Source organism: Orcinus orca, chromosome 7, assembly GCF_937001465.1.
Source record: "Orcinus orca chromosome 7, mOrcOrc1.1, whole genome shotgun sequence".
NCBI lineage: Eukaryota > Metazoa > Chordata > Mammalia > Artiodactyla > Delphinidae > Orcinus > Orcinus orca.
The window spans coordinates 120,498,356-120,526,274 of record NC_064565.1 but is presented as its reverse complement, the minus strand read 5'-3'; the positions used below and the strand labels follow the sequence as shown (position 1 = coordinate 120,526,274).

Sequence of the window (27,919 nt, the reverse complement as noted above, 5' to 3'; positions counted from 1 at the left end):
GAATAGGAGAGGTGAGGTGGGCAGCCTCGCCTTGTTCCTGATCTTCGAGGAAAAGCTTCAGTCTTTCATCATCGAGTATTATGTTTGCTATGGGCTTTTCATATATGGCTTGTATAGTGTTGAGATAGTTTTCTTCTATCCCTATTTTGTTGAGTGTTTTTGTCATGGAAGGGTGTTGAATTTTGTCAAATGCTTTTTCTGCATCGAGATGATCACGTGTTCTTTTCCCTTCATTTTGTTGGTGTGGCATATTACACTGATCGATATTTGTATGTTGAACTATCCTTGCATTCCAGGAATAAATCCCACATAGTCACGGTATGTAATTCTTTAATATGATGCTAACTTCAGTTTGCTAGTATTTTGTTGAGGATTTTTGCATCAGTGTTCAGAAGGGATATTGGCTTGTAGTTTTCTTTCCTTGGAGTATCTTTGTCTGGCATTGGTATCAGGGTTATTCAGGCCTCAATACAATGAGTTAGAAATGTTTCCTCCTCTTCAATTTTTTTGGAAACGTCTGAGAAGGATTGTTGTTAGTTCTTCTTAAAATGTTCAGTAGAATTCACCAGTGAAGCCATCAGGTCCAGGGCTCATCTTTGTCAGGAGGTTTTTGATTACTGATTCAATCTCCTTACTAGTTGTAGGTGTATTCAGCTTTTCTATTTGTTTGTGATTTAGTCTTAGTAGGTTTTGTGTTTCTAGGAATTTGTCCATTTCATCTAGGTTATCCAGTTTGTTGGCATGCAATTGTCCATAGTCCTTTCATAGTCCTTTTTGTTTCTGTAGAATTAGTAGTAATATCCCTACTTTCATTTCTATTTTTAGTAATTTGAGTCTTCTCTCTTTTTTTTCTTCGTCCGTCTAGCTAGAGGTTTGTTGAATTTGTTCATCTTTTCAAAGATGGTTCTCCTATTTTTTTTTCCTATTTTTAAATTAGGTTGTTTTATTATTGTTTTAAGAGTTCTTTGTGTATTTTGAATACAAGTCCTTTTTTGTTTTACTTCTTTATGTAATAAAGTTAAATATATGAAAATGTATGAGATAGAAATGGTAGGGAAAAAAAACAAACATGGGTTAGGAACATGAATTTTTCTAAAACTAGGGTCCAAAGAAGGAGGCAGGGAAGGAGGCAGGAAGCTTTTAGGCAGGGTGGGGGGCGTTGGAGGGGTTGGTAGGGGGTGGCTAATATAGCCTCCCAGTCTGTAGCTTGTCTTTTTATTCTCTTTTTATTTTATTCTCTTAACAGCATCTTGCAAAACAGAATTTTTTAAGTTTAATAAAGCCCTTATCAGTTTTTTTCTTACATCGATTGGGCTTTTGGTGTTGTATCTAAAAACTCATTGCCAAATAAGGTCACGTAGATTTTCTCCTGTGTCTCTTTAAGAAGTTTTGCACTTTAACGTTTTACATTGAGGCCTGTGATCCATCTTGAGTTAATTTTTGTAAAAGGTGTAAGGTCTTTGTCTAGATGCTTTTTTTCAGTCTAGTCATCCAGTTTCAGCACCGTTTGTTGAATAGACTGTTCCTTCTCCGTTGTATTGCCTTTGCTCCTCTGTAAAAACTCAGTTGCCTCTGTTTGTGGTGGTCTAGTTCTGAACTCTGTTTTGTTCCACTGATTGATGTATCTGTTCTTTCACCAGTACCACATTTTATTGATGATTGTAGCTCTATAATAGGTCTTGAAATAGGGTACTGTTAGTTCTCCAACTTTGTTCTTTTCCATCAATATTGTGCTGGCTATTCAGGGTCTTCTGCCTCTCCATATGAACTTTAGAATCAGTTTGTCAGTATCCACAAAATGATTGATGAGATTTTGATTGGGATTGTGTTGAATCAATAGATCAAGTTGGGCAGAATTGACCATCTTAACAATATTGAATCTTCCAATCTAGGAACATAGAATATCCATCCATTTATTTAGATCTTCTTTTATTTCTTTCATCAGTTTTGTAGTTTTCTTCATAAATCTTTACATATTCTGTTAGATTTGTACTTAAATATTTCCTTCTTTTTTTGGTGCAATTATAAATGTTATTTTTTTTTAATTTCAAATTCCAGTTGTTTATTGCTAGTATATAGGGAAACAATTGACTTTAGTACGTTAGCATTATATCCTGCAACCTTGCTATAATTGCTGATTAACTCCAGTAGTTTTTTTGTGGATCCTTTAGGATTTTCTACATAGACGGTCATGTCATCTGAGAACAAAGACAGTTTTATTTTTCTGTTTCACTCTGTGTACCTTTTATTTCCTTTTCTTCTCTTGTAGCATCAACTGGGACTTCCAGTTCATTGTATGAGTGGGGAGGGGGCATCCTCGCCTTGTTTCTGATCTTCGTAGGGAAGCTTTGAGTTTCTCACCATGAGTATGGCATTAACTATAGCATTTTTTTGGTTTTGGGGGCGTTTTTGGGCACGCCATGCAGCTTGCATGATCTTAGTTCTCTGACCAGGGATTGAACCTGCACCCTCCCCTCAGCAGTGAAAGCACGGAGGCCTAACCACTGGACTGCCAGAGAATTCCCGTCTGTAGGGTTTTTTAAATAGATGTTCTTTATCAAGTTGAGGAAGTTCCCCTTGATTCCTAGTTTATTGAGAGTTTTATCATGAAAAGTGATTTTGTCACTTTTTCTGCATCCATTGATATGATCATTTGAGTTTTCTTCTTTAGCCTGTTGATGTGATGGAGTGTATTAACTGATTTTAGAGTGCTGAACCAGCCTTGTATACTGGAATAAACCCACATGGTCATGGTGTATAATTTTTTTTTTTTTACGTTGTTAGATGCCATTTGCTCGTGTTAAGGAGTTTTGCATCTATGTTGATGAGAGATATTTGTAGTTTTCCTTTCTTGTAATGTCTCTGCCTGGTTTTGGTATTAGGGTGATGCTGGCCTCAACTGAATGACTTAGGAGGTATTCCCTCTGCTTCTGCCTTCCAGAAGAGATTGTAAAGAATAGGTAAAATTTTTTCCTTAGATGTTTGGTAGAATTCACCAATATTCTAGAAACCCATCTAGGCCTGGTACTTTCTGTTTTAGAAGGTTATTAATTATTGATTCAGTTTCTCTAATAGATACAGGCCTATTCATATTTATCTCTTTCTCCTGGTATAAATTTTGCTAGTATGTGTCTCTCAAGGAATTGATGCATTTCACCTAAATTATCAAATTTGTAGGCGTAAAGTGTTCATAATATGCCTTTTTAACCTTTTAATGTCCATGGGATAGTAGTGATGTTCCTCTTTTATTTATAATATTGGTAATTTTTGTCTTCTCTCCTTTTTTCCTTAGTTAACCAGGCTAGAGTTTTATCAGTTTTATTGATCTTTTTGAAAAACCAATCTTGGATTTTGTTGATTTTCTTTTTTTTCCTGTTTTCAATTTCATTAGTTTCTGCTCCAATTTTTTTTTCCTTTTCTTCTGCTTGCTTTCAATTTAATTGCTTTTCTTTCTCTACTTTCCTAATGTGAAAACTTAGATTATTAATTTCAGGTACTACTTTTCTAATATACATTTCCCTCTAAGTATTGCTTTTTCTGCATCCCACAAATTTTGATAAGTTGTATTTTCGTTTCCATTTAGTTTAAGTGTTTTTATTTCTCTTGAGGCTTCCTTCTTGACCCACTTGGTTCTTAGAAGTGTCTTGTTTAATCTCCAAGTATTTTGGACTGTTTCAGGTATCTTGCTGTTACTGATTTAATTCCAGTGGTCTGAGAACGTATTTTGTATGATTTCTGTTCTGTTAAATGTGTTAAGATATGTTCTGCGGCCCAGAACGTGGCCTGTCATGGTGAATGTTTCTTGTGAGCTTGAGCTGGAGCAAAATGTGTGTCCTGCTGTTGTTGATGGAACTAGTGGTTAGTCAGGGATCTTTAGAGAAATAGAACCAGTAGTGTGTGTGTGTGTGTGTGTGTGTGTGTGTGTGTACACAGAAATTCATTACAGGAATCGGCTCCCACCATTATGTCTGGCAAGCTCGAGAACTACTGGTGGAGTTCTCACCAGTAGTTGGTGGAGTAATTCAGTTCCTGTTCAAAGCTGGTGGAAAGCTGGTGGAGTAATTCAGTTCCTGTTCAAAGGCCTGGGAGGGGGTAGGGAAGTCCTGGTCCATCTGAAGGCCCCAGGACAGGAGATGGTGCCCCAGCTCCAACAGAGAGAGCAGGTTCGCCCCTCTGCGGCCTTTTCATTCTGTTGAGGCACTCACGGCCCACACACATGGGGAGGGCCATCAGCTTTACTGAGTACACCAATTCAGATGCTAATCTCTTCTGGAAAGACCTTCACAGACACCCCCTGAAATGTTGTACCAGCTAGTTGGGCATCCTCTTAGCCCAGTCAAGTTGACACCTAAAATTAGCCACCATAGTGGTTCATAGAGATCAGTTATATTCAGTTGATTGATGAGTTCATCAGTGTCCTTGCTGATTTTCTGCCGGCTGGATCTGTCCATTCCTTGTAGTGTGTTGAAGTCTCCAGCTGTGATGGTAGGTTTGTGTATTTCTCCTTGCAGTTCTGTCAGGCTTTGTCTCACGTATTTTGATGCTCTGTTGTTAGGTACATAAGCATTGAGGATTATTAATCTTCTTGGAGACTTGGCCTCTTGGTTATTATATACTATTGCTGCTCTTCACCCCTGGTAATTTTTCTAGTCCTAATGTCTGCTTTCCAGCTATTCCAGCTGTCTTTTGATTCTTGTCAGCATGATATATCTTTCTACATCCCTTTACTTTTTTTTTTTTTTTTTTTTTTTTTACGGTACACAGGCCTCTCACTGTTGTGGCCTCTCCCGTTGCAGAGCACAGGCTCCGGATGCACAGGCTCAGCGGCCATGGCTCACGGGCCCAGCCGCTCTGTGGTATGTGGGATATTCCTGGACCGGGGCACGAACCCGTGTCCCCTCCTCAGCAGGCGGACTCTCAACCACTGTGCCACCAGGGAAGGCCCATCCCTTTACTTTTAATCTGTCTTTATATTTAAGGTGGGTCTCTTATAGACAACATATAGTGGGTCTTTTTTTTTTCAATCTGCTCTAATGGTCTCCATCTTTTGATGGGTGGTCTTAGGCCACTCAAATATAAACTGGTCATTGCTTCAGCTGGATTGATGTCTGTCATGTTTGTGACTGCTTTCCATTTGCTTCTTTTGTTTTCTTCCTCTCCTTTTCAACCTTCTCTGTTTTTAATTGAGCGTTTTATTGGATTTCATTTTCTCTCCTTTCTTAGTATATCAATTAACACTTCTTTTTAAAAAGTTTTTTAGTGGTTGTCCGAAAGTTTGCAATATACATTTTTTTTTTTTCTTGCGGTACGCAGGCCTCTCACTGCTGTGGCCTCTCCGGTTGCGGAGCACAGGCTCCGGACGTGCAGGTCCAGCGGCCATGGCCCACGGGCCCAGCCGCTCCACGGCATGCGGGATCCTCCCGGACCGGGGCACGAACCCGCATCCCCTGCATCGGCAGGCGATTCCCAACCACTGCGCCACCAGGGAAGCCCTGCAATATACATTTACAACTAATCTGTGTCCACTTTCAAATAACACTACACTGCTTCATGGGTAGTGCAGGTGCCTTTAACAGACTGTCCCTTATGAAATTGCTGTCATTCATTTCACTTATACTTATGCTATAATCACCCTGTTACTACTAAAAATTTGAACAAACCTTTGTCTATTGTGTCAATTAAGAATAAGAAAAAGCATTTTATTTTTACCTTCATTTATTCCTTCTCCAATGCTCTTTTCTTTACATAGATATGAGTTTTCTGATCTATATCATTTTCCTTGTCCCTGAAGAACTTTTAATATTTCATGCAGGGCATGTCTGCTGGCAGTGAATTCTCTCAGTTTTTGTTTGAAAAAGTATTTATTTCCTCTTTACTTTTGAAGGATACTTTCACTGGATGTAGGACTCTACACTTTTCCTGCTTGCAGGTCTTCTAACAAGAAGTCCACTTTAATTCTTATTGTTTTAACTCTGTAGATGAGGTTTTTTCCCCTCTGGCCTCTTTTAAGATTCTCTGTCTTTGGTTCTCTACAGTCTGAATATGATATGCCTAGATGTAGATTTTTTGGTATTTATTTTGCTTGTTATTGTCTGAGCTTCCTGGATCTGTGGTTTGGTGTCTGTCATTAATTTTTAAAAATTCTCAGCTCTTTTTACTTCACACATTTCTTTATCTCCTTTCTTTTTCTCTATTCCAATCATGCATATGTATCACTTTTTTATTGTTGCACATTTCCCTGATATTCTGTTCTTGTTCTTTTTTCTTTTTGCATTTCAGTTGGGGAAGTTTCCATGGACATATCTTCAGACTCCCTGACTCTTTCCTCAGCCTTGTCCATCAGTGTTTTTGATTCTTTGTCTGCATTTCCTTTCTCCTCCGATGTTACTCATCTCTTCTTGCATGGTGTCCACTTTTTCCATTAGCATCCTTAGTATATTAATCTGATAATTACAGAATTTCTTCCATATCTGAGTCAGGCTCTGTCTCTTCAGACTGTGGTTTTTTTTTTTGCTTGCTTTTTAGCATGCCATGTAATTTTTTGGAAAGGTGGATATGGTGTATGTATCACAGTGGAAACTGACGTAGATGGGCTCTCAGCTTGAAGTGTCGCCGTAACCTGACTAGCGATTGGGCCGCGTCTCATCTCTCCTGCAGCTGCAGCTGTATGTGCCAAGGCTTCAGATTCCTCCAAGTCCTTATTTTTTGTCTCCCCTGTTGTCTTTGGGTTTCTCTGAAGACTGTTTTCGTAGTAGAGTCGGTACCTTGGGGCATTTTCCCCTGTAATCCTGTTACGCTGGAGCCCTGAGGAGTGGTGTGGGGGAAGGGAAGCATTTTATAATCTTAGGATTAAATTTCAGCCTTTTAGTGGCCTGTATTCCTGGGCTGTGACCTTCACAAGTGTTTCTTCCCCTTCTTTCCCCTCCCTGGGGTAAGACCGGAAGGCCAGAGGGGCCAAGTGGGGAAGAGCCCTTCCCCCAGGTGAGATCAAGCTCTGGTGGAGTCTTTTCACTGCAGAACAGGACTTTGTTTTGGAGAATGCTCTGGGCTTATTTCAACATGGTTCCCTTACCCTACCCCTGCCAGGGACCCAGGTGATTTTTTTCTTGGCTTTTTGTGATGAGAACTTGGTGGGTTTCTGGAAATGAACCCCATGAAAGTGCGGGGCCTGCAGGACTGTGGCCCCGCAGATGCTTACTGTCTCGGTCTTGCGCACTCAGCCCGGCATCTGGTCCAGGGTTCCTGCCAGCTTCTGCTCCAGGTGAGCACATTTCTGCAGGTTTGGGGGAGACATCTGTGGCCGCACTTCTCTGATGGGTCCAAGGACAGTCATTAATTTTCAGTTCTTTCAGTGTTTTTCTTGTAAAGACAGGAGTTATGACTTCTAAGCTCTACGTGTCAGAGTGGAAGATGGCCCCTCCCCTGTTGAGTTTAATTTGCGGGAAAGCTGCCCATTTTAGTAACTGCCACCTTAACAAATTCACTTATTAATTCGAATAGTTTCTCAGTTGAGACTTTTGGATTAACTAGATAACCAACCATAACATTTATCCGCAAATAATAATTTGGCCTCTTTTTATGTCTTTTGTATTTTATAGAAAATATGCTCAATTTTCTGTCATTTCCTTTTCCCCCCTGTGTGCATGGGTGCCTTTCCATTTCCTGGGTGATGAGGTAAGGGCCTTGCCATCATTTTAAAAGAACAGCTTCCCCTGGGGTGCCCGTTCAGTGGGAACCAGCCGGACCATGTGTGCCACGTGTATGCCCTCTCTGCCTGGGACAGCCAGCGCCGGCTGGGCCACCTGGGCTCTGCACCCTATGTGTGTGCAGTTGGCGTCATTTTCTCTGTGCCCTGGCGGGAACGCTGGCATCAACACAAAGCGATGTGGGCGTGGGTGGCACCAGGAAGACGTCCGTCCCTAGGTCCCAATGGACGGGTGTGCTCATTTCCTGCCCTGGGGGTCCTGGGCCTGTCTGCTGACACATTTGCCAGGAGACACAGAAGGGGACGCGGCAGGAGTTTCCACAGTGCGTGTTCCAGAAAGAGCCTTTGCTGCGTGCTTGGCCCACGTGCTTTCCCTGTTGAACGGGGCAGTCCCCTCTGGCCGTCAGTGGGAGCAGCAGAGGGTGTAGGCCCCAGTCCTCACTCTGCTCCACGCGGTTCGCCCCTCTGGCCTGTCTGACTTTCATAAATTCACCTTGACCTCCAAAGCCCCTCTCAGCTCTAAGATTTGGTCATCTCTGGTCTGTCCTTGTCTTCCACTTTCTCCTGAGGAATCCCCTTTTATCGTGGAACTACAGTTCCCAGAATGCATCCTTCAGGTTTGGCAGTCACTTCCTGCCGAGCTGCTAACAGCCAGGTGCAAACATTTCCCGTGTATTGGCAGAAAACAACCTTGAAGAACCTTGACGGTGTCCGGAGGGTAGAAAACTTAGGGATGGGTAAGCCTGCTTTCACTGTCTTGAGCCAAAAAAAAATGAAAATTTAAATTTCTTGGAGAAAATTTAAATTTTTGTTTTTGCATTTTGGTTGAGATCTTAATAAAAGAAAAATGAAATCAGGAAAAGAAATGCATAGAAAAGCCTGTCTGGTTTATTTGAAGAGGTTGAAAGGGGCAAGTAGGCTAGATTTCCTATTTATTATACTTCTCATTTGTTTGACTTTTAAATTCATTTTATTTTTGTTTCTCTAACAAAGTATAACTTATATAGAGCTAAATACACAAATCTTAAGGATATAGTTGGATGGATTCTGGCATATGTATAGGCTCATGTCACTTGACATTTGGATTTTAGAAGAATCCTGTTGGTCTTTCTGCCCTGCAACACTTCAGTGCAAACAAGGAGCTGACAGTGGCTCCCCAGCAGTGGCAGCTTGGGGTGGGGGCAGGGCGGGGCAGCCAGCCTTCGGGGACTTGCCCACACCCAACGTTGACTGCTGTCCTTGTCCACACTGAAATTCATTACGATTAAGAGCAAGTGACAGCAAGCCAGGAGGACTGGATCTGAAGTGTTTCTCGGCGCAGGGCCAGGTGTCAGACCTTCTGGGTTGTAACCATGCGCTCGGGCCGCACCAGGAGTCCCCTGACATTTATTTAACAGCGTGCTCCTTCCTTTCCAAGCAAGCGCTCCATTTCTATTCACAGTGTTTCTTCTGGCTTTTAAAAGAAGAGTCATCTTAGAATTTTCTAGTCTTTTTAAATATACAGCCTTATAAACACACTGCTGCCCCTTCCACTTTCTTAGTGTGATGACAGTGTTCATCACATGTGAGCTCCGTGCTCAGTGACAGCCGACACCTAGGCGAGGGGTTCTGTTTCCCGAGGACTCAAGGAACCTCGGCTCGGGAAGGCTCCACGTGGCCTCGTGTGCACCATCCGGCCCTGCCGAGTCTGCTGATGAGCACATGTGGGGCTGAATCTCCTGGAGGCGGGGAGCGAGGCCCTAAGCTCTCACCCCACCCCGCCTGCTCTTCCCGAAACACCCTGCCACCCTCTGTCCAGGGGCCTGTGCCCGGCTGAGTGCCTCTTTGGTGCTTCTGACCTGTGCTGGTGGCAGTGTCCACCTTGGCTCGTGTGGCCCACACCGCCGCCCTGATAGTGCCAACCCCCCAGGACGCCGGCCGCACCTGGACTTCTCCCCTCGCCTCCCCCACCTTCTGTCCTCATTCACTCCCTAACCTACGTCGCATCTTAAGCCTCACTTGCCATTTTCTGGTTTTGGCGACTCTCCTCCAGGTGTCTGACTTCCACCCTCAGTCCCCGTGGCCACCTCCCTGGTCCCCATCCCCGGGACTGGTCAGCCCCACCTTTCGCCTCACCTGGCTGTAGTTTGCACACCCACCTCCTCCCCTGCCTGAGCCTGGTGGGTGGTAGCCTTCACTCAGACCCGGCCCGGGGCCGCTACCCCGGAGCGAGGAGGGCAGGCGGGACCAGTTTAGGTGGGCCGCTGGCCAGCCCTGCCATCTTGTCCCACGACCCTGCAGGTGTAAACCGCGTGGTCCAGGCCCGCCTCAGGCCCACCAGCCCAACTCTCCCGGGACCAGCTGGGCTCTGCGTATGTCAGCCAGCCGCCCCCATGCCCCGTCCTACCCATTTGAGAGCAGCTGGGCTCTTGTCCCTTCAGAGGACCCTCCGTGGAGCCCTTTTCCACCTGTGCTCCTCCTGTCTCGTCTCCGGGTCCCTGAGGCAGTTCCTTCATCTTGCTGGAGTTTCTTATAAAAACATCTTCTCTTGCCTCCTAGCAAACGAGGGTGCAGTGGAGACTCCCCAGGTCCATCTTTAATCCGTCTTTGCTCTGCCTCCCGCCACCTTCCAGGTGCCGGTGTTGCGGCGAGTCCCTGGGCCCCTGGGGGCTGGGGGCCACGGAGCATCCCTGCAGGTAGACTTCGCAGGCTCTGCAGCCCCGTTCTCCCGCTGGACCGGCTGTGCTCTCCTGCTCGTGGACCGCTACAACCGCGTCCTTACAGGCCTCTCCCAGCAGGTTCTGTGGCTGTTCCTCCTGCACTGTTCAGGCTGCTGGTTTCGTGTTGACATCAGGGCAGTGGGCCTGTCCGTACATAGGCAGCGTCCCTGTGTCCAGAACAGCTCCCTGTGCATCTCAGACAAAACCTACTTCCTCACTTAGAAACCCAGCTGAGGGCAGCTGCAATGTCCCTTGACACTCTGGAAGCCATTGGTTCAGGTTGCAGGGGGGTCGCTGGTGTCACCAGCCTCTCACTCGGGCTGGAAGAGAGAAGGGACGAGAGGCCGCGAGGGGGGCACGCACGGGCCCTGACCCTGGGGCCAGGGGAGCGCCGGGCCCTCCACAAGCCCTGTGTCGTGAGGACAAGGCTGTGACAGCTCATGGACCGGGACCACTGGGGACGAGGGGCTGGGACTCCCCACAGCCTGGTCTTGTTTTAATTTGAACATGTTTAGAAATCGCGGTATTTTACCCCCAAAGTCAACATTTCTGGTTTCTCTTAAAATACCAGAATACCTGCAACGGAGAGCCCGTCCTTGCGGGGCAGCAGTCCCCCTGCAGGGACCCGAGACCCAGGAGGCGAGGCCGCCCCGTGCTGCTGTCGCACAGCCAGCAGGCCAGGGAAAGGCGGGCGTCTCTGCTTTCTTTTTTTCTTTTTTTTTTTTTTGCGATACACGGGCCTCTCACTGCTGTGGCCTCTCCTGTCGCGGAGAACAGGCTCCGGACGTGCAGGCTCAGCGGCCATGGCTCGTGGGCCCAGCCGCTCCGCGGCATGTGGGATCTTCCCAGACCGGGGCACGAACCCGTGTCCCCTGCATCGGCAGGCGGACTCTCAACCACTGCGCCACCAGAGAAGCCCTTTGCTTTCTTTTGATGCTTGTTTGTTTCGTGGAAGTTTCAGCTCCTAATGTTTCTACTGAGGTAGCATTTACATGAGTGAGACAGCTTAGGTGTCCCCTGGATGAGGTTTGACGGGTGCAGACCCTTCAGCCAGCATCCTCAGGCTCTTTTGTGCCTTCTGACTCCCCTCCCGTAGATCTGCGGGCCTGATCTAAACGTTCTTACAAGTGGAGTCATGGAATGTGTACGTTTTTGTGTCTGGCATCTCTTTTCGTGGCATGTTTTTAAGGAATATCTGTACTATTTTAATTTCTAGTCTCGCATTGTGATCAGACAGTATGGTGGGAACTCGTTTTAGTTTTTGAAACTTACAGGTTTTCTCTGACCCCTTATAAGGTAAGTCTTCATGAGTCTTTCAGAGGAACTTGAAGGAGTATTCTTTAGTTTTAAGCTACAGAGTTCAGTGTATGTCAGAACCACCTCATTAATTATATTGTATAGGCTTTCTATTTCATTATTTGAATATTATTCACTTGAACATAGACATGAATGGAGATTTCCTTTGGTTTCTTTCTGTCAACATCTGAGCGTCTTCAGTAATTTCTGCTTTGTAAACATTGCTGCCACGTTTGGTGCGTGCGTATTCACAGATAATCTCCGCGGTGACCTGCGCCCTTAGCGTTCTGAGAGGCTGTTCCCTGTCTGCTTGAATGCATCTTGGCTTGAACTTCACTTTACCTGATTTTAGGGTCATGACGCCTGATTTCCTGCTGCTTGCCTTTGCCCCACCTTCTGATGCTTTTCCACATTATTTTAGGTGCATCTCTTGTTTACAGCAAGTGTTGAGGATCTTGCTTTGTGATTCATTCTGAAGAGCTTTTTCTTTTAACATGTGACTTCAGTGTGTTTGGTGTTAGTTCTGTCTTAGTGCTTTATAGTGTGCCTGCTGGGTTTTGTTTTTAAAGTAAATCTTTCCCACATGGCCTGTTCCTGGTTGGGCAGCCTGGGGGCCACGGACCCTCTGTGAGGGACCAGCAGACCTGCCCTGCTCCCCGGGCTCCCGCTCCGCCTGTGGTTTCTGTGCGCGGCTGGGGCACCCACCACCCATGCCCAGAGCTCACGTCTGCTGTCCCGTGGAACATGTTCAGGACTTACTGCAACTCCTCTGCCATCATCTCTCATCGCCTTTTGGTGAAGTCTGTCTTCTAGGAACACCCTCAGGGGGAACTCACAGGACAGCATTCCGTGAGTGTTGAAAACTGGCCTTTCCAGTGCTCTCAACAGGAATGTGGCCCGAGTTCCTACCTAATTTTAAATATTCTACTAAACGTATTAAAAAGGTAAAGAGAAACAAGTGAAGTTAACTTTAGTAAATTATTTAACTCAATATTATATAAAACATTATTATTGCTGATTTACGTGAAGTTCCTTTTTTTGGACTGAGTTTTTGAAATTCAGCGTGTGTCTTACACTTAGAGCGTGTTTCAGCGGACCAGCCGCCTTTCACAGGCTCAGTGTTGGACGGCCCAGCCTGTACCTGGACGGCAGGGAGGGCTCTGGTGGCCTCAGGATCCTCGGATCCGCGTTCCCTCCCCGCGTCCCTGGGGAGCCTGCCACCCGTGTTGCTGCGCAGAACGCTGCTCTGCTTTCTCTGTGGACCTGCCCTTCTGGCATTTCCTACAAATCGGGTCGTGCACCGAGTGGCCTTCAGCGTCCGCCTTCCCTCTCTCCGCGTGCGTTTTCAAGGTCGTCCTCATCTAGAGCTTCCCTACTTTTTGTGTCCAAGTTGTACTCTGTGTCTGCGTGATCTTTTGATCCCCACGAGGGATCCCCACGAGGACATTTGGGGTGTCCCAGATAAGCCTCGTGTTCAGGTCTCGAGGGGGCGTGTTTCCGTCTCTCTCGGGTGCTCCGAGGGCAGGATTGCCGCCTGGTCGTGGCTTCCTGCCCTTCCTGCCGCCTCCCTGGCGGCCGCGGGGGCCACCCTCCTCTGCCACCAGCTGCTTCCTGCAGCCAGAGGCCTCAGCCCTTCTGCTCAGACCTCCAGGCTCTGCCCAGAGTCAAGGTCGGAGCCCTTCCAGGGGCTGACACGGTTCTCCCAGCCAGCCCTCCCCAGCCACACTGGCTGCCTGTTCCTGCCCAGCAAGGCCAGCCCGCCTTGTGTCTGCAGCTTGTCCGCCTGGTCCACCCTCCCGAGCAGCCGCCGGCTCCGGTCCCCAGCGCGGGCTCTGCTCCCCGCCCACCAGGGTCCAAACTTGCCCCGCTTAGTAAGATTGCACAAGGTCCCCACAGCCCCCAAGTCCCTTTCTGGCTCATCACCTCGTGTCTGGGAGGTTCCGCCCCTTCTACTTATCCTTGTGTCCAGCCGGCTCCCCTCTCCGGGACGAGTGTCTGTCTCCCGTCCGCTGGCTGCTGGGCCCCTCTCCCTGGACGATCGTGTGGCACGTGGCACAGATGAATGAATGAGCCACGCGTCCCCGAGAGTCAGCAGCAGCAGGGTCTGCTGGAGCCCAGACTGGATTCTGAAGCTCTATTCTTTACTTCCATCAAAGATTGTAACTAGAAGCCTGATTTCAATTTCTCTTGCTGTCTAATGATGAAGGTTTGATCAGTCAAAGCTCCAGTGTTGCCATCCTCGCTTTCTAACTTTCCACCGGCAGTTTGAAAAGGAAGTACCAGAAGAGATAGCCAGGTTGGAAAAGAAAGGGAGTTTCACCCCGCCCCACCCCCCAAAGCCTGCCCATTTTATGCCTCATGAGGCTCAGAAGTCAGAGGTGTGAGTCCCTGTTCCCCACCCTCTGGTTCGCGCTGCATGCCCAGGCCTGGCCGGGAGCTTGGCCCTCCTCCGTGGTCCCCAGCGCTTCTTAGATGCTGTCTGTCGCTTCTCCACCACCAGAGCCCTTCGAGCTCCTTTTCCCCTGGGTGTCATACTCCCAGACTGCTTTCAATCTAGTCGAAGGTTGTGTGATTTTAGAGGCCGAGATGCTTCCGGAACTCCCGTCCCCTTGGTGTGTGTGACTGGGGAGCGGGTTCCTTTGCTCTGGCATTTTGGAGCTTGTTGATAGAACCCAGAAATCACTAGTGTGGCCTTGGGAATTCCCTGACGGTCCAGTGGTTAGGACTCCGTGCTTCCACTGCCGGGGCCCCAGGTTCGACTCCTGGTAGGGAAACGAAGATCCCGCAAGCCCTATCATGCAGCCAAGAAAAAAACGTAGTGTAGCCTCGCACGCGGCTCAGCTGACGCCGGCCTCTCTCCTCTTCCCACGTGGCTCAGCTGACGCCGGCCTCTCCTCTCCTGCTTTTGCTTAGTATCACTTGCACTGTTTGCCTGAAAGCACTTGGGTTTGAGGCGTGACAAGGCGTGGGAAGCAGGCGTACCGGGAGGAGCATTTGACTGCATCTGGGACCCAGACCACCTGTCCCTGTGCCCCCGGCGGGCCAGGTGCGGGCTCCAACCCCGCCTTCCCGTGGTCTCAGGGCGAGTCCACCGAACACGGCAGGCGTGAGGATCGCGTGAGCCCATTTCTGAAAAGCCGCTCAGCAGCACGTGGTCCTTAGCCAGGCTCCATCCCCTGACTGCTGGCGGGTAGGAGTGGGGTGTGGGGCTGGGCTAGCTGCCTGGGAGCCGCTGGCAGTGGGCGCGGTCACGGTCCTGTCGCTGGGGCCTTTCCACCTGGCTCCTCCCCATTCAAGGCCTTGCTGTCGTCCCTGTTCAGTGACGGTGGGTCCTTTTGAGGGTCCTTTCCCTCTGGGTAATGGTCTAAAGGAGGCCCACGGGAGCTGCTGGTGCAGACCCTCGGCTTCTCCCGGGAAACTGAGTCCAGTCGCGTCTTGCCCGCAGGGTGCTCTCTTCACGTCTCACTGGCCCCAAAGCCCTCCGCTCCGCTCCCCACGAGCTTCCTTCTGCCCTTTACCTCCATCGCCAGGCCGCCGTGCCCGGGCACGCTCACCTAGCGTGGGGCCTGGTGTTGCCGCTTCCCCAGCCCTCCTCGGAGGCCCCGCGGCCTCTGGCCTCTCCTTGCCCTCCGGGCCCTCTCCTTCTCTTCTCTGTCGAGGTGCTGCCGGGCTCCAGAGCTGCATCTGGCAAGATGACGTTTGCTAATTGCTTGGCCTTTTTCTCCCCCTCTTGACAGGTGGCTGGTGGCGTGTTCAGGGCCCCGCAGGGTGAGCTGTAGTGACTGGGGCCTCCCCAGTGCGGAGTGTGAGTCTCCGCACAAAGCCCCGCAGGGACAACTGGCAGCAGCCGCTGACACTCTCTCCTTCTGTCCTCAGAGGCCCCCAGAATGAACCCTGTGCTGGAGCCGCTGTCCTGGATGCTGGGCACATGGCTGTCAGACCCGCCGGGAGCTGGGACCTTCCCGACCCTGCAGCCCTTCCAGTACCTGGAGGAGGTGCACATCTCGCACGTGGGCCAGCCCATGCTGAACTTCTCGTGAGTCCGCCCGCCGCTCTGCTCTCTGAGATGAGACAGGTGAACGCCAGGTGGGAAGGTACAGAGGGCACCTGGTGGTCTGTTTCAGAAAGGTGCCCTCTTCCTGCCCTGGCACCTGAGACGCACGCTGGGTGGAAATGGTGCCTTCTTGTGTTTTAGACAATGTGAAGGTGACCACAGAACCTCGGGCTCGGTAATCCGAACGTGGAGATGAGTGTGTGTGTTCAATTGAACCCTTCATCCCCTGCAGCATACCTGTGTGGAAACCAGTCGCCCCAAGATGACTGAAGATAGGGGGCCCGGCTTTCATTTAGCCCTACCCCTGAGCCAGCCGAGGGCTCAGAGGAGCTGGTGTCTCGTGGTTCTCAGATTCTTAGCGTGCAGCAAAGCGCTTCCCTGCCACTCCTGAGGAAGCAGGTCGCAGTGCAGGGTGGCTAGGTGGGGAGCACCCCGGGCCGTGGGTTGGTAGGGAGGGGGCGGAGGATATATTGTCTCGTACCTTTTTGCATGATTCTTGACTGAATGGGTGAAGGGAAAGAATATCCTGCACATAAACAGAAGGTGGAAATTCTGGGTCATGCAGAATAACCCTTAATAGAAAGCAGTCTTTTTAAACTATGAGCTGTAACCCGTTAGAGACATTTATGACTAGCATTAATTAATTTTCTTTTAATGCTGGTCACTCAGTTTTGCGACTAACGTTAAAGAAAAATGAGAGTAGAAAATACGTATTTTGGTCGGTGTCGTGGTCTATGTGTATGTAGTAGATGGTATTTCTCAGTGAGGGCTTGTGGTCTCAAGAGGGCGTGTGAGCCGTAGCCACAACACCAGCCTGTCAGAAGTTCATCCGTGGTAGCAGTAGATCCCCACACGTCGTGCTGGTGAGGCTGTAAGCGTTGGTGTTGAAGTTGTGAGTCGGTGCTCTCAGGTCAAGGTGCAGCTCTTACTCACCACCGTGAATTTGCAGTGGTGGCGGCGCGATAAGACGCTGACTCCTCGCCTGTTCTCCTACCCTGTGAATTAACTGGACTCCTAAGCAAGATAATAGCTCAGAAGAGGGAAGGCCTGGCATTGGGTGGGACTTTACTTTGTTGGTGGAGGGCTTAGGCTGAGAAGTGTGTGCGGTGCTGGGGCTGAAAAGCCCTTGGTGGGAGGACGGGTGGGGAGGAGAGATGGGGAAGCGGGGGTGCCCACACCTGTTGTCTCCCGTGTCTCCGCACGGCGTCCTTCACACGTGACTGTGTTTCCAGGTAGTGCTTCACGTTCAGTGGGTTGGACGCTTGCCAAGTGAGGAGGGGGCGGGCCACAAAGTCTGGCATGTGCTCTGGTGGGCACTGGGTACCTGGGCTTCACCTGTCACATTACCTGTCCAGGTTCAACGCCTTCCATCCGGACACCCACAAGCCCATGCACAGGGAGTGTGGCTTCATCCGCCTGGAGCCCGACACCAACAAGGTGGCCTTCGTCAGCGCCCAGAACACAGGTACTCCCCTTGCCGGCCTGCCTTGCACCCACGCGCCCTGCGTGCTGCAAGCAGGTGGGGTGACATCTGCCCCCCGATTTCTGTGTGACCGCAGACGTGGCCCCGTGGGTGCGTTTCACGGTGGACAGTGTCGGGCCTTTGGACGGCTCGGGGAGCTGGAGAGTGGGGGGGCCGGCAGGTGGGGGGCTGCGGGCGTGGCTCTGTGGGAACAGGCCAGCTTCATCTCCGGCCCTCTGCGCTCACATCTGTGCTGTCGCTCAGCTTCCCATGCAGGTGGGGCTCTGGGGGTACCTAGACCAGGGAGCAAAAGCTATGTCTGGAAGTTTGCTTTGCCCCCAGGGGGAATTCATCCTAAAATAGTAAACCAGGTTCATGAATTCGAAATTACTCAACACCCACCTACGTGACCCTTAACCTCGCTCACTGGCTCAAGTGTGCGCTCACTTCCTGGCAGCAGGTGGACAGTCCCTCCTGTCAGATCGCTGGGGGGAGTGGGACGGACCCACTCCAGGAGTTGCAGGAGGAGTTGCGTCTTCTCCCTCTTGGTACCTGGGGGCCATCGCAGGTGCCTGGGCAGTTATTGCCTCGATGGCTGCGGCGTTCAGATTGGTTGAGCCCTTGACTGCAGAGGAGGGTGGTGAGCGCAGGGCAGCCGGGAGCCCCGGGCAGGCTGCGTGGGCTGACGGTGTCCCTTGCAGGCATCGTGGAGGTGGAGGAGGGCGAGGTGAACGGGCAGGAGCTGTGCATCGCGTCCCACTCCATTGCCAGGACCTCCTTCGCCAAGGAGCCCCACGTGGAGCAGGTGAGCCCGGGTGGGACCGCACGGCACCCCTGCCTTTGCACTCCATCCTGGAGGCCTGGCTGTCTCTGGTCACCCGCTTCTTTCTCGCGCTCACACAGGCCATGACGTGATTATCTATCCCTGCTCATGCGCGGTTGGCTGTCCTCGGGTTTGTTGAACAAGTATGTCCCCACCAGCATTGCACGGCGGGGACCCTGTTCCCTGCTCCTTGACCAGTGCGGTGTGTTTTCAGGATTTCTGATTTTTTTAATCTGCTAGATAAAAGGTGGTATCTCATTGGTGTTTTAAATTTAACTTATGAGTGAGGGGGCATTCTTCGCGCTCACTGGTGGTTTGTATTTCTTGTTCTGATACTTGATGTTCAAAGTCATTGCCTGTTTTTCTGCGAGGTGTCATTTTCTTGTTGATTTCTGGGAGATTTTTTATGTTCTGTGGATACTAATCTGTCATCTGCTGTATTTGTGACAACGCCCCCATCCGGTGGCTTAGGCTAGCCTGATTCGTGATGTCTTCTGCCCACGGGCTGTACATCTTTCTCTAGTTGCTCTCGGGGTCTCGTCCTAAACGCCGTCTGAATTTGGGCTCTGGCTCAGGAAGATGTCTTCTGCTCCAAAAGGATAAAATTATTCTTCCATTTTCTTGTACTCTTACAACTTTCCTTTTTTACGTGTAGACCGTTAGTCTCTCTTCCTTTTTGTTTTCACGTGATGGGCTCCAGAGACCCCGCAGGTAGCCATGCACAGCAGCGTGGGGGTGTGCTGCAGGGATTTCGGACCTTGTTCGGTGTATTTCAGTAGATACCAAAGTTGGTTTCTTTATGGTGTCGACCATAGAGGCCTCGGACACTCCATGGTGAAGTCTTAAGTGCTTTATGGTTCCTCATGCCGCTCTGTACCCCTGCCCTGCAGCAGCGCACAGAGGGCCGGCTGCCCCACACCCTTTCCCGGGCTGGGCCTTGAACTTAGGCCATCCTGGTGGCTACCAAGTGGCATTGCAGTGTGGTGTTAATTACATTTTCCCAGTGACTAATGATGTGGCTCATCCTTGCAACGTGCTTATTTGCCGTTGTATTCTTTGTTTCATGACGTGAGCGTTCAAATCCTTTGTCCTTTTTCTCCAGCAGCTTGTTTGCCTTATCTTTGAGCTGTAAGAGTTTGTTACATATTCTGGACACAAGTCCTTTATCAGGTAGATGTGTTGATAAAACTGTGCTCTCAACTTAAAACTTACCATTTCATTTCTTTAACAAAATGTTTTACTTTTGATGAAGTTCTGTTATCAGTTTTTTCTCTTACAGTTAGTGCTTTTTGTGCCCTGTCTTAACATTTTTTGCCTGGCACACACTTTCACCTGCATTTTCTTCAAGAATTTTTACAGTGTCTCCTTTTACTTTAAGGTTTATTATTTGGGAATTTATAGTTTTGTATGGTGTGAAGTAGGAGTCAAAATGCTTTCATTTTTTCCTAGATAGATATCCAGTTGTTCCAGCACTATTTTCTTTCTTTCTTTCTTTCTTTTTTACAATTTTATTTATTTTTGGCTGCGTTGGGTCTTCGTTGCTGCTCGTGGGCTTTCTCTAGTTGTGGCGAGCGGGGGCTACTCTTCGTTGCAGTACGCAGACTTCTCCTTGCGGTGGGTTCTCTTGTTGTGGAGCACGGGCTCTAGGTGCACGGGCTTTAGTAGTTGCGGCACGTGGGCTCAGTAGCTGTGGCTCGCGGGCTCTAGAGCGCAGGCTCAGTAGTTGTGGCGCACGGGCTTAGTTGCTCTGCGGCATGTGGGATCTTCCCAGACCAGGGATTAAACCCGTGTCCCCTGCATTGGCAGGTGGATTCTTAACCACTGCACCACCAGGGAAGTCCTTAACCCATTTTTATTATTTTTATCCTCGCTCAAAATATTTTATTTCTTCAATGGTTTTGTTTCCTTGAACAGGATTATTTAGAAGAATGTTACTTATTTTCCAACTATTGGAGGATTTTCTTGCTATGATTTCTAATTCAGTTCTATAAAACCCAGAGAACGTGGTCTGTTTGAAAGTTATTTTGTGCCCCGTATATGATCTAACTTGGTGAATGTTTCATATGCACTCAGAATGAATAAGTATTTGACAGTTGTTGGCTGTAGTGGACTGAAAATACCAGTTAGGTCAAGCTGATTGATAATGTCATCAGGTTTTCTATATACTAGCGTGTTTGGGGGTGGGGGGTTCTTGGTTGTATCTAATTACTGAGAGGTATTAAAATCTCCAGTTATGACTGAAGATATTTCAGTTCCTTTCTTTGGTTCCATCTTTGCTTCATAACTTTGAAGCTGTGTAGTTTAGATGCATACAGATGATATATGTATTATATTTATGAAATGTCCTTTATAGCTTGTAATACTATCCCTGGAAGTCTGCTTTGTCTGATACTAATGTAACCGCACCTGCTTTCTTATGCTTATCATTTGTACAGTATATCTTTTTTCCTACCCTTTCCACATTCAAATTGTGTCTTTATATTTACAGTACATTTCTTATAGAGTCTTGCTTTTTTTCTCTAGTCAGAAAACTCCGTATTTTAATTGGAGTATTTAGTTCATTTACGTTTAACATAAGTATTTGTAAGGGTGGCTGTACGTCCACCATCTTGATTTGTCTGCTTTACTTCTTTCTTGGCTTTGTTCCTCTTTTGTTCCTTTAGTATGTTTTCTTGGGTTAATTAAGTATTTTTAGCATTCTGTTTTATTTCTTCTATTAGCTTAACTGTATCCTTTTTTTTAAATAGTTGATTTAAGGCTAACAATATGCATGCTAAATTTATCAAAGTCTGTTTATAATCAGTGATATACTGTTACATTTCCCACTTCACATGTGTGTTAATCTTACAGCTGTGTAGAATTGCATTTATCCTCCTTTTGTGCTGGTGTCATCATACCTTTTACATGTAAAAAGTATCCACATACATTATAAACCTTCACACTAGGATTTTTGCTTTACATAATCGGTTGACTTTCGAAGAAATTACAGTGGGGGGGGCAGGGGAGTAATCGCTTATAGTTACCCACTTAGTTTCTCTTTGTGTTGCTCTTTTCTCCTTCTATAGAGTTTCCTGTGGTATCATTTCCCTTCATTCTGAAGCTGCGTTAGTGGCATTTCTTGTAGTATAGGTCTGGCAATATTTCTTTTGAGTTTATTTCACCCCCAACTTTTTTTTCTTCTTCAGTATTTTTTATTGTGGAAAAATAGATACATAAAAGTTAATTATCTTAACCATTTTTAAGGGTACACTTAAATATATTCACATTGTTAATCATCTCCAGAACACGTTCACCTTGCAGAACTGAAACTCAGGCCCACTAAGCAGTAGCTCCCTGTCCTCTCCTCCCCTGACCCTGGCAGCCACTTCTCTACTTTCCATCTCTCCGATTTTGACTACTTAGGTACCTCATATCAGTGGAATCATACAGTTATTTTTCTTTTTGCATCTGGCTTACTTCACTGAGCACAACGTCCTCAAGGTTCATCCATGTTGTAGCCTGTGTCAGAATTTCCCTCCTTTTTAAGGCTCAGTAATATTCCAGTGTGTGGATGGACCACATTTGCTTTTCCATTCATCCATCGATGGATACCTGAGTTGCTTCCACCTTTTAGCTATTGTGAATGATGCTGCTGTGAACATGGGTGTACAGATATCTCTTCAAGACCTGCTTTCAGTTCTTTGGGGTGTATACCCAGAAGAGGAATTGCTGGATCACGTGGTTAATTTTATTTTTAATTTTTTGAGGACCCGCCATAGCTTCCCACTTTACCTGCACCATTTTACATTCCCATCAGCAGTGCACAGGGGTTCCAATTTCTCTGCATTCTCATCATTTGTTGTTTTCTGGTTTTTGGATATCACTCATCCTAATGGGTGTGAGGTGGTATCTCATTGTAGTTTTGATTTGCATTTCCCTAAACGATAGCGATATTGAGCAACTTTTCATGTGCTTCTTGGCCATTCATATATCGTTTTTGTAAAAATGTCTATTCAAATCCTTTGCCCATTTTTGAATTGGGTTGTTTGTTTTTGCTGTTGTTGAATTTTAGGAGTTCTCTGTTATTCTGTTTATGAATCCCTTATCAGATATATGATTTGCAAATATTTCTCTTATTCTGTGGGTTGTATTTTTTCTCTGTAAATAGTATCTTTTGATGCACAAAAGTTTTTAATTTTCATGAATTACAGTTTGTCTGCTTTTTCTTCATTGGCTGTAAATTGGTATCCAGGAAGTCATTGCCAAATCCAATGTCATTACACTTGCCCTATGTTTTCTTCTAAGAGTTTTTATAGTTTTAGCTCTTACCTTCAAGGCTGTGATTCATTTTGAGGGTTTTTTTTGTTCATTCATTTTTTGTACTAATGTTAGGTAAGGGTACGGTTTTATTCTTTTGCGAGGGGATATCCAGTTTTCCCAGCACCATTTATTGAAAAGGCCATCCTTTCCTCATTGAATGGTCTTGGCAACCTGGTTGAAAATCATTTGATAACATATGCAAGGATTTATTTCTGGGCTCTCAGAACTGTTCCATTGGTCTGTATATCTGCTTTTATGCCAGTGTCACACTGTTTTGGTCACTGTCATTCTGTAGTAAGTTTTGAAATCTGTTGAGAGTCCCTTGAGATTCCATATGAATTTTAGGATGGATTTTTCTATTTCTACAAAACACATCATTGGCATTTTGATTTGAATTTTGTTAATTCTGTAGGTCTCTTTGGGTAGTATTTGTTTCTTAATGATATTAAGTCTTCCAATCCCTGAACATGGGATGTGTTTCCATTTATTTATGTCTTCTTTAATTTCTTTCTGGAGTGTTTTGTATTGGGTTGGCCAAAAGTTTCGTTCATTTTTTTCCTTAAGAGGGCTCTACTAGCACTTAGTTGTCTTTAACTTCATTCAAAACAATTTTGTTAGATTGTGTGTGACAGCTGTCATACCAGCGTGCATTTATAGAAAGACTTATTGGGACTTCCCTAGTGGCACAGTGGTTGAGAATCCGCCTGCCAATGCAGGGGACACAGGTTCGAGCCCTGGCCTGGGAAGATCCACATGCCGCGGAGCAACTAAGCCCATGCGCCACAACTACTGAGCCTGCGCTCTAGAGCCCACGAGCCACAACTACTGAGCCCACTTACCACAACTACTGAAGCCTGCGTGCCTAGAGCCCGTGCTCTGCAACAAGAGAAGCCACCGCAATGAGAAGCCCACGCACCGCAATGAAGAGTAGCCCCTGCTCACCGCAACTAGAGGAAAGCCCGAGCGCAGCAACGAAGACCCAACACAACCAAATAAATAAATGAATAAGTAAATACTTATCAAAATTGGCGAATTTTTGTATAGCCATTTTAATATCGAAGATGGAAGAAAAAAGCAACATTTTGAGCATATTATGCTTTATTATTTCAAGAAAGGTAAAAATGCAACCGAAATGCAAAAAAAAGGATTTGTGCCATATATGGAGAAGGTGATGTGACTGATCAAACGTGTCAAAAGTGATTTGCAAAGTTTCATGCTGGAGATTTCTCGCTGGCCGATGCTCCACGGTCAGGTAGACCAGTTGACGTTGATAGCCATCAAATTGAGACATCAGTTGAGAACAATCAACGTTATACCATGTGGGAGACAGCCGACATACTCAAAATATCCAAATCAAGAGTTGAAAATCATTTGCACCAGCTTGGTTATGTTAAATCACTTTGATGTTTGGGTTCCACATAAGCAAAAAAAAACCTTCTTGACCATGTTTCGACGTGTGATTCTCTACTTAAATGTAATGTAAGTGTTCCGTTTTTAAAACAAATTGTGACAGGTGATGAAAAGTGGATACTGTACAATAATGTGGAATGGAAGAGATCGTGGGGCAAGCGAAATAAACCACCACCAACCACACCAAAGGCTGGTCTGAAGGTGGTGTTGTGTATATGGTGGTACTGGAAGGGCGTCCTCTATTATGAGCTCCTGGAAAACCAGACGATTCATTCCAACAAGTACTACTGCCAGTTAGACCAACTGAAAGCAGCACTCAACAAAAAGTGTCCACAATTAGCCAACAGAAAGCACATAATCTTCCATCAGGATGATGCAAAACGGCATGTTTCTTTGATGACCAGGCAAAAACTGTTACATCTTGGCTGGGAAGTTCTGATTCATCCATCGTATTCACCAGACATTGTACCTTCGAATTTCCATTTATTTAGGTCTTCACAAAATTCTCTTAATGGAAAAAATTTCAATTCCCTTGAAGACTGTAAAAGGCACCTGGAACAGTTCTTTGCTCAAAAAGGTAAAAAGTTTTGGGAAGATGATATTATGAAGGTGCCTGAAAAATGGCAGAAGGTAGTGGAACAAAAGGGTGAAAACGTCGTTCAATAGAGTTCTTGGTAAAAATGAAAAATGTGTCTTTTATTTTTATGTGAACACCGAAGGCACTTTTTGGCCAACCCAATATATGTGAAATTTAAAAAAAAAGAAAGAAAACTCACAGAAACAGAGTAGAATGCTGGTTACGGGGGGCTCAGGTGGGGGAAATGGGCAGATGTTGCCCAGTGGGTATGAACGTCCAGGTGTAAGATGGACAGCGTGGCACTAGAGTTGACAGGGCGGCACTAGAGTTGACAGTGCTCTGTTATATTAGTGAAATTTGCTAAGAGGAAAAAGATGTAACTGTGAGGTGATGGATGTATTAACTGACCTTATTGTGGTAAACATTTCACCATATACACATGTATCAAATCATCATGTTTTAGCATGTATCAAATCATCATGTATCAAATCATCATGTTTCAGCTTAAACCTATACAGTGTTACATGTCAGTTATATCTCAATAAAGCAGGGTGCAAAGGAGGGGAAAGGAGCCAGTACTGGCAGCAAGCAGACTGCATCTGTTCTAATTCTTCTTTTTTTTTTGAATTGGAGTAGAGTTGCTTTACCATGTTGTGTTAGTTTCTGCTGTACAGTGAAGTGAATCAGCTGTACATGTACATACATCCCCTCCCTCTTGCAAGTCAGTGAGAGAAACGTGAGGCCTGCACTGTCTGTAGTTCTCCAACAGTGTCCTGATGTCCTTGTTTATCAAACTCATCCCCTTTCTTCATGACTCAGCCCCCTCCTTGATGCCTCAAGGGTTGTATGGGGTGGCTTCTTGGTTTTTTTATTTTAGGACCTAAAACAAAGTCAGATCCATCTAACTCTCTCCTGGCCTTTCCTTCTCCACCTTTTCCCCACGGGACAAGACATAACAGGAACAAGAAATCATTAAAACATCAAGAAGTTCTCACATCGAGTTTCTCTCTACCATAATATTTCTCTTTGGTCTGTGCAGTCGAGGAAAAGTGAGCACACTTGGCTAAAGTAAGAACTCGTGTCGTTGTCAAGATGGCCTCTGTCCCTGTGTTCAGAGGCTCCTTGGAGTTTGCCTTTGCCATCGGAGCTGGGCCCCAGCTGTGCAGGCTTCTCTCCAGAATGCGGCTCCTGCAGCTTCTGCTCTACCCAGTGGCCCCAACAGGCTCCACTTTGAGGGTTTAAAGGCAAACAGTTGCTTCCAGCCCCACCTTGTTTAAACTTGTTTAAACGAGGGTCAGTCTGCAGTTCAGGTGGATTCTCATCCTGAGGGTGGACTTGGCATGACCTCAGGATCATCGTCGGCAGAGGCCGTGGGCGCCGCAGGAGGTCTGGTTCTGAGCCTGAGCGATGTCATCTACGACCTGCCTCAACTTTAAATTCTGCCAAATAACTTTCATTTGAAGAGAAAACTAGCACAAGAAATTTCATCCAAGAGGCCACCAAGCCCAGAGGAACCTAACAGGTGACTCCCGGGCACGGGGACACGCTGCAGTAGCAGTGTCGTCGCTGAGGCCACCTCGATGAACACAGTCCCGAGTGTGCGCTCCGGCGGCCGGGCAGCCCTCACACACCCTCTCGCTGGGACCTGGGGAGGTCGTGGGGGACCAGCGTCTCCGCCATGGGGTCTCCCCCGTGACTGTCTCCCTCCTTTTGTTGCCCTGTGTCTTGCTGCCCGGTGGCTGTTACCGGATGTTCACAGACTTCGGCACACAGAAGCAGAGCCGAAGGGCGAGGGAGCGGCCGCCCTTGGGTCAGCACACGGTGAAATGGGCTGTGTCCTCGTGGCGTGGCCCGCAGCCCCTGCGGCATCGCGGAGGCGGGACGGGGGATGCAAGGCCACGCGAGAAGCCAGGTAGTCCTCAGGTGCTGGTTTTCGGGTGTGACCGCAGCCTCAGCCCGTCGGGCGGGCTCCGTGTGAGAGACACGCAGTGTCTTCCCTTTAACGTGGAAAGGTTCAACGGGGGGCGGGGGGCCCGGGGCCCACCTTCCGTTCCCCGGGGAGGCATTTCCTTTGCCCCCGCCTGCGCTCCCCCTGCACGTGTGGTGCTGGGCGTCTGGCATGAGGGCGAGAGCCAGTGTCCTGCATCGGTGGTGGGGTGTCGGGGGAACAGGTGCCCCGCAGGCCGTGGGCTCTGAGGACAGGCGGCTGCTGTCCTGTGGAAGCTGAGCGCGTGGCCCGTGGTGTGGGGAACACGGGCTTTGTTTCTCTCCACTGCACTTCTGTTTCCTCTGCAGAGTGGTTTCAAGGGTAAGAGCCTTGACTGTTTGTTTGTTTTGTTTTTTGCGGTACGCGGGCCTCTCACTGTTGTGGCCTCTCCCGTTGTGGGGCACAGACTCCGGACGCGCAGGCTCAGCGGCCACGGCTCACGGGCCCAGCCGCTCCACGGCATGTGGGATCCTCCCGGACCGGGGCACGAACCCGTGTCCCCTGCATCGGCAGGCGCACTCTCAACCACTGCGCCACCAGGGAAGCCCCGACTGTTTGTTTTTCAGTTGAATTCCAGAACAAAGGCTGTGGAGTTGAAGAAGCAAGTCACGTGTGAGAATGTCGGCCCGCCACCCGTCTGCTTTCTATCTCTCTGTCCACCTCATCTGGGGCTGTGCCCTCCCGTCCTGCCCTCTGCAGCCCTCTCCCGTCCTGAGCCGTTACCGTGGCGAGGACAGCGCGTTGACCTTTGACACCTGTGGACGGTGGCAAGGACCTTAGGACAGGGCTGCTCAGACCACCACGCGGTGTGGTCCCTGGGGCTCAGGGTGGCAATTCTGAGGCACCGGGTCTGGGGCGGAGCCTGAGACTCTGCATTTCCAGCAGCCGCCCAGGTGGGGCTGGTACCTGGAGCCCACCGAGTAGCAGGGACGTAGGACACTGACTCTGTGTCCTCCTCCCGCCTCTGCTTCTGCTGTCACGTGTTGTGAGTACGCACGCACAGTAGACCCCACAGGGTTGTATAAATGCCAGTTAGCCCTCGTCGCAGCATTTGGGTGACGCACGGTTTTCCATACGTTTATCCTTGCTGTTGCTTTTCCTTTGTTCCTGCGTCTCTGCTTCCACCATTTTCCTTAAAACCTGAAGAACTTCCTCTAGTGTTTTGTGTAAAGAAGCGGGGGGTCCTGCTGGTGGTGAATTCTCTGTGGATTTTTTGTCTAAAAATGTCTTTATTTTGCCTTCACTTTTGAAGGGTGTTTTCACTGCAACCAGAATGCCAGGGGGACAGTTATTTTCATTGTTTTGAAGATGTCCTTCCTTTGTCTTCTAGTTTCCATCCCTTCTGTTGAATTTCTTGAATTCTAGACATCGCGCGTGAAAACCGCGGGTGACTTGAGGCCTGTTTGATGTCGTCTCCCCCCAAAGGGCACTTCTTGCGCTTCTGGTGGTTTGTCCAGGAAGAGCAGGTCCTGTCCACAGAGATAGCACTACTTTTAACCGGACTTCCCAGTCTGTTTCTGGGGAACTCTTACTCCTGGGGTGCGGCCCTAAGGGGGTCCTGACCAACAGCCGGGCGGTTTTCCGCGGCCCCTCCTTCTAGACGCCGG

At 47.9% G+C, this 27,919-nt stretch overlaps 1 protein-coding gene across 8 annotated transcripts in view; it reads left to right on the top strand.

Moving 5' to 3' along the window:
- The window catches only part of THAP4 (THAP domain containing 4), a 43,042-nt gene that overhangs the window by 11,872 nt on the left and 3,251 nt on the right, over positions 1 to 27,919 (top strand). For 4 of the 8 annotated variants that reach the window (XM_033423480.2, XM_049712415.1, XM_049712416.1 and 1 more), the window contains exons 3-5: positions 15,577 to 15,736; positions 17,110 to 17,219; positions 17,918 to 18,021. In XM_033423480.2, coding sequence (XP_033279371.1) covers positions 15,577 to 15,736; positions 17,110 to 17,219; positions 17,918 to 18,021 — 374 coding nt within the window. Of the gene's footprint in view, positions 1 to 8,139; positions 8,443 to 15,576; positions 15,737 to 17,109; positions 17,220 to 17,917; positions 18,022 to 26,084; positions 26,238 to 27,919 lie in introns of those variants that run through there. The other 4 variants (XR_007478487.1, XM_033423504.2, XR_004482033.2 and 1 more) reach the window with 3 other exon arrangements.